This window comes from Bombina bombina, chromosome 1 (assembly GCF_027579735.1).
Source record: "Bombina bombina isolate aBomBom1 chromosome 1, aBomBom1.pri, whole genome shotgun sequence".
Classification (NCBI taxonomy): Eukaryota; Metazoa; Chordata; class Amphibia; order Anura; family Bombinatoridae; genus Bombina; species Bombina bombina.
The window spans coordinates 166721886-166728529 of record NC_069499.1 but is presented as its reverse complement, the minus strand read 5'-3'; the positions used below and the strand labels follow the sequence as shown (position 1 = coordinate 166728529).

Genomic DNA, 6644 nt, shown 5'->3' with positions numbered 1-6644 from the left:
AACTATTGTTCATCAACAAATGATATATAATGAAGAGTGCGCACTCTGTATATTAAAAAACTTCAATCAGCTTAAAAAACCTCTGATCGATTAAGTAGAATGACTGTCTAAATATGGGTTAATCCCTGAAGGTCACGTGTCCGCTACTGGCCAGTAGGATGACAAGATTAACGTAACTAGAAATTGAAATTTAGCAACCGTTATTTGTCACTTTAATGTAGATCAAGCAATTCTTATCAGATATTATATACGTTACAGATTCTTGCTGGTATAGTGTATCAGTCTTTTGTATCTCCAAGATGTGTATTTATATGTATACAAAAAGTTGACTGTTAGTGTGCTGTTGTCAATCAAAATGTGATACAAGTTACAATGATTTCCTTTCTTTCTCTCACATTCAGTGATATTTCAGCACCAACAATATAGATATTTATGCCGTTTACAGTAACTACTTATTCTCGCCCCAAAATGGCCCAGACTTTTAGATCTTTTTTACCTTATTTTATAAAGATTTGTGTCCACAGCGCGTCAGAGCAGCAAGTGGAGGGTTCAGCTTCATTGAAATCAATAGAAAAATGAAATCACTGGAAAATATTTACCAAAACAAATTGGAGAATTCATAAAGATTTGTACCCTTTGAGCTAAAAAAAATATCAAAGGAGCCTCTTCTGTCTCCCAACCTTTAACTTCTCATTGCATACAATGTGCTCTACTGTCGCCATATCGCCAGTGCAAAAAATTAATTGTTACAAAAAAAACGGCCATGTATAAAGAAAAGGGAAATAAAATTAAAATAAAAACACAACATCATCAGCTTTGAGATTAAAAAATACTTCACTGGGGTAGTTACGTCTTTTTGAATTTCTCATGGTGAAAAATATGTGGACCACACCTCAAAAATGCCCTGGATTACCCCAGGACACCCACAAGCAGTCTTTCTTTGGTATTTACTTTACCATAACAAAACATAAATGTGAAAATTCAACTATTACACTCATTTATAGAACTTGTTTTGCAAATGAGTTTCCTATGTCAAATCTCCCAACCATCTCACATCTTGCAGAATTGTCACAGGTTGAGAGTTAAGGCCACTTCCTGCCTGCAGCCCCTCTGGGCCCCACCTAGACACACCCATGTGCTGCCCAGATATGCCCAAAAACCTCCCGGCCACATACATGGACCACCCATAATACCCGCACTTCCACCCCCTCGCAAGCTACATATATTATAATTAATGGCAGGAACACTGTTAATTTTAAAGATGATCTTGCATGAAGGCGACCCTTTGGCAGCCTAGATAGCGTCAATGAATTTGACCATTGTATTAAAAAAATTATATTATTCATATTTAAACACATTATTTAAATATGTTTTTATTGTCTGAGTTAATATTTCAATGTAAATTAACATATAAATACCAATTTTACACTTCCTAATAATGCTCAATGAGTATTAAGATGAGCATTAACAGGAAGTACTAATCAACCAATGAGCATTAGCATGGAGTACTTATCAGCCAATGAGCATTAGCAGGAAGTACTTCTCAGCCAAGGAGCATTAGCAGGAAGTACTCATCATCCAAATGACCAATAATATGTGCTCATTTGGATGTGCTCATTGTGCATGCTACATCTGTATGTGTATGAGTCCTTTTAGTACAGTCAACACAAAAACACAGTCTAGTTGAATTTTGCATACATCTCATTAGTAGTAGCTGCTGGTGTAACCAAAACAAAGTAATTATAAAGGAACCATTATTTTCTATATTAAAGGATCAATGTAAAAACTTGACTATTTCCTATGTTTAATAAAGTATATTTGCGTACGAAAATGGAGGCCAATTTATTTGTACGTTACCAACTGCTCTAATTTATGTACACTTGCCACCTTCTCTTATATGTGTGACATGGCTGAGAGTTTGGCCCAGTATGTGCTGTCTGAGTTTCTCTTTGCTACTACTTGTGGAATAAGACACTGTACAAGCACATTAGTTCACTGGCAACGGCAGTTGAATATTAGAAAGTGCTAAGTGATGCAGCCCGCCCCCCCACAAAGACAGGTTACAGAATTATTATATGTGGAATAATTACCCATACTTAGGATGCAGGTCAATTCTGAGCATCGAACAAGGCCCCAAACCAAAAAGGCATCAGAAATATAAATAAGAAGTAGGTTTTCCGTGATTACAGTCTGCCACCACATACTCTTTTATTGGCATAGCTAACATAGCACAAAGTAATTGGGGACACAAGAGGCATTGCTCGAATCTCAGTACACATAAATGGGTTGTAGCAATTTTACTGCCAGCTTCTCTTTGGACGCTTCATCCAAAATATATGTCCAAACATGGTTTAATAACTTCTTAGTTCCACCAGCTGTCATATGTAAAGTAATGGGAGCAAATTATACTTTGTAAAAAAAAAAATCCTTGGTCCATAAGTTACACGGACAGCTCAAATGAAAAGCATCTGTGTTTCCCTTTACTCTGTACTCAATCTGGGCTCATTGTATGAGAATATTACCCCCTCCTATGTATTAAGTAAATGTTGATATTATGAAAAAAGAGAATATATCAGAGCGAGATGAAGAATGTACACTGAATAACCCTGTCCTCTCTGCCCCTTTACATTAATGTAATGAAAGCCAAATGATGGTGATCAGTTTAACTTATTCAAGAGTAGAGAGAAGAATTGTTAGCTGTAAAATCACAGTAACCTCATTGCATCTGACAACATTGGCATAAATGACCAACCAGAGAGGGAGATTGCTTAATGTGCCAGGGATACACAAAGTGCTACATTCATATAACAGTGGTAGGAAAAGACTGTGGATTTAGTGCTTGAGATTCTGCCAAGGGTTGAATCAAGGTCAGAGGTGCCTGGTTATCCCAGAAGGGCATAGGTGTGAATGGTTTAGAATGGGGATATGTTTTTTACTTCGTAAATAATTCCCAACAGGTTCCTTAGGGCTTAAAAATAATAAATTATCAAGGGCTGTTTTATTGCTGGTTTCCAGTCTGATATTGTGTATTCCCTCTTGCAGGATGCCCAGAAGGCAAGAAACTGGAATTTATCACAAGTTTACTGGATGCGCTCACAACAGACATGGTCCAGGCAATTAACTCAGCAGCGCCAGCAGCAGGCGGGAGGTTAGTTATTAGCTTTACTTAAAATATATCATAGACAACACATGAGATTAAACAGTCAAAGTCATGTTAACGCCTACAAGCGCATAATGACTGCTAGTCTGTAGTTCTGAGGGTCTTACTGGGAGGTGTTTCAGTATCCCCAACCATCAAATTATCACTTATTTGCAAATTAATCCTCTTCTTAATGGACATTTTAACTCAAATCTTTAATAAATTAAATGTAACAACATTGCAATATTGCAATATACTTTATTCAACGTTTTGCAATTGTGCTTGCCATTGTGGCTATTTCATTTTTCTCTTTCTCAAGAATTTATGCCCAGTCTCCCCAGTCATGTATTCTCTTAAGGTGGATTTAGGGTTGCTGCTTATGACAAGCAAAATCATTATTTGCAAAAGCAGTGAGAATAATAGGTAGTTTAGGTGTGGATATTATTGTAGGCTGCCTTTCAATCCAAATGTACTGAGAGCCTATAAGAATATGAATTTGTCATATAAATATAAGCCTAAATGTATGTACATAAATAATGTATATATTTATCTTTAGTTATACAGAGGAGATTAGAAATTAGTTTTGGTCTGTTTGCTTAATAAATTATATTTGCCTAATGGCAATTCTACCTTAAAGGGACATTAAACCCCCCAAAAAATCTTTCATGATTCAGATAGAGAATACAATTTTAAACTACATTCAAATTTTCTTCTATTATCTAATTTGCTTCTTTCTTTAGATATCCTTTGTTGAATAAATAGAAATGCACATTGGTGAGCCAATCACACAAGGCATCTATGTTCAGCAACCAATCAGCAGCTACTGAGCCTATCTAGATATGCTTTTTAGCAAAGAAAAGCAAGAGAATGAAACAAATTAGATAATAGAAGTGAATAAGGAAGTTGTTTAAAATTGTATGTTATTTCTAAACCATGAAAGAAAATTTTGGGGTTTAATATCCCTTTAAGGGAAGACAAGAGGAGAGGACTCCCCACTCTCTTTCTTCAACAGGCCATGGGCCTGATATTTAAAACCTCGCCGGTATGGAGAGAAATCACGCAAAAAAAATTGGGGGGGTTTAGACCTTGTATTGTAATGTAGGAGTTTTTGTTTCACTTAAAGATCACTACATAGCAACATAAACAATTCTCAAGAAATTTTTTTTTTTTTTTTAAGGGCCTGGCCGTACTGACAAGACTTCTTAGAATGCGAGGTTTTGAATGTCAGGCCTCATGTGTGAACAACAATGCATGTTTACTCACTGTATACATTTAATTGGTTGTGATTGGCTAACAAGGCACATGTGCATTGGGAGACAGGGAAATGTGTTGAATATGCTTCTGAGATATGAAGCTGTTTCATGCAACATCCGGGTTGTGTTTAATGTGCCGTTAAAGAAACAGTGTACTCAGGCAAGCAGCAGAAAAAAAGGTGCATTATATTTAAGCTAATTCAGGAATACCCTTTAAAAAGAGCTGGGCTCTCTCTCACCCCTACAGGGAGATTGATTTCTTCTGATGTCTCTGGTTTACATAGCTTTTCTGTAGCCAGCATTATTGTACTGACATTTTAGCACAGGTGAAAACAGCTATTATACATGACAAAATAAATGTAAAAGCTATTTCTTTCCTATGACATGGAGAGTCCATGATGTCATTCCAATTACTAGTGGGATATTCAACTCCTGGTCAGCAAGAGGAGGCAAAGAGAACCCCAGAAAAGCTGTTCAATGTAACTGCCTTACCCATAACCCCCAGTCTCTTTGCCTCTGTCAATGGAGGTTGTGTGAAGTTGGTGTCTGAAGATTTTAATCCTTTTATGGGTACTTTTCCCTATAAGCAAGGATTGGGGTTTAGCTGTGTCCACGTCAATCTCTTCAGTAAGAGTAGTGGTGGCTTTTAAGCAGTTAAAAGGCAGCGAGGTAGTCCTTGCTTTTATGCTAACACTTTGCTTCCCCTTTGAAAAAAGCCAGAGTTGGTTACTCTGTTCTTTATTTTCCTACAGGTCCATGACAGGGAGTAAAGTACCTGCCACACCTAAGGAGCAGCAGCACTTAACAGGTTAATCCTCATTCGGATCTATGCTGAGACTTAGTGATTCTTCCTAGTTAAGGATTCATTTTGGAGCTGTGGACAGGACAGATCTTTGACACTTTATGTGTTTGACATAAAATAGAGATTTTTATACTGATCTCTAAGATTGTGGCTGAGCATTTACATGTAACACCCTTTCCTGACCTTCCCTGAGGTAGGTGATAGTGTAATGCTGTCTACCTGTTTCGTGTATGAGAACTAAGCCTCCGCAGAGTGGGAGTAGGAGGGGGGTTGAAATCAGGTATATAAGGGATGCCTGTATGACGCAGTGCCTCCACCTATAGGGGACACCCTAGAATAATAGGGTGTGGGATCCTATAAGATTTTAGTACAAAAAGAAAACAAGTAATAACCACACAAGAAATCTTCAAATAAAATGTTGCTTTGATTATTATAAAGTGTTTAACCAATAACATACAGTGTAACAAATACAAATAATAATATTAATCACAATATCTTCTTATGACATCAGAATACGTTTTTTTTAACTCAGAAGTCCTTCATGATCTCATGAAATAATAACATAACTGTTGTTGTAAAATACTTTGAGGTGGTGCTGTACAATGCAATTTCATATACTTAATAGAATTTATTTGAGGTAATTATCCCTTGCTGCTTGTGTACGAAGCTAGAGAGTGCTGCTTGTGATTGATGCAGTGCTCAAAAAAACTTCTCCTCAGAAATACTGAATAACATAAGTCTCTACCTTATTACTGAATTTCAACAATCCAACAATCCACTTGCCTTATACTGCAAAGTCAGTCACTCTTTTACTACAAACAGCTGCAGAAATCTCACAGTTATGCCCTTATGTAATGTAGCTTTATAAATCCAGTCAGTGTATTTGTGCAAACTGTTCAGGCAGAATAACTTCTAGAATATTCTCTGGGTTATCTCTTTAATATACATCACACTCAGTTACTTCCTTATGTAATGCAGCTGTGCAATCCATTTAGTGTATTTATGCAAACTGTTCAGGCAGAATAACTTCTAAAATATTCTCTGGGTTATCTCTTTAATATACAACAAACTCTGCAGCACATCAGATATGACTAGTATATCTTTTCTCTTGCATTTAGTTAACATGAAGTTATGGAGATCTTAAAACAGCAGATAATGGCTGACACTCACAGTACAAATAAAAGGTTCCAATTTCTGTCTGCAGCAGCCACATGTAGCAATGTCTGAACTGTATCTGGAATCCATGCATTAGTCTGAATAACTTCTTTCAGCTTGGAAACAGCAACTTTCTTCCCCATCTCCAAGTCTGTGCAAAACTCCACACTTCTCTTAACACCTCAAAAAATCTCCTCAGCACTAAAACAACTCCTCCCCCTTCCCAGATGGCATTTCTCTTCCTCAATACAACTATTACAACAGCCATATTGGGTAAGGGCAAGGTCCTTACATA

General features: G+C 36.8%; 1 protein-coding gene across 1 annotated transcript in view; it reads left to right on the top strand.

Annotated features, from left to right (window-relative positions):
* Nucleotides 1-6644, top strand: part of SMOC1 (SPARC related modular calcium binding 1) — a 402783-nt gene that overhangs the window by 328340 nt on the left and 67799 nt on the right. The window contains exon 10 of the mRNA XM_053697708.1: nucleotides 3043-3148. Within this exon, the coding sequence (XP_053553683.1) occupies nucleotides 3043-3148 (106 nt within the window). The remainder of the gene's footprint in view (nucleotides 1-3042; nucleotides 3149-6644) is intronic.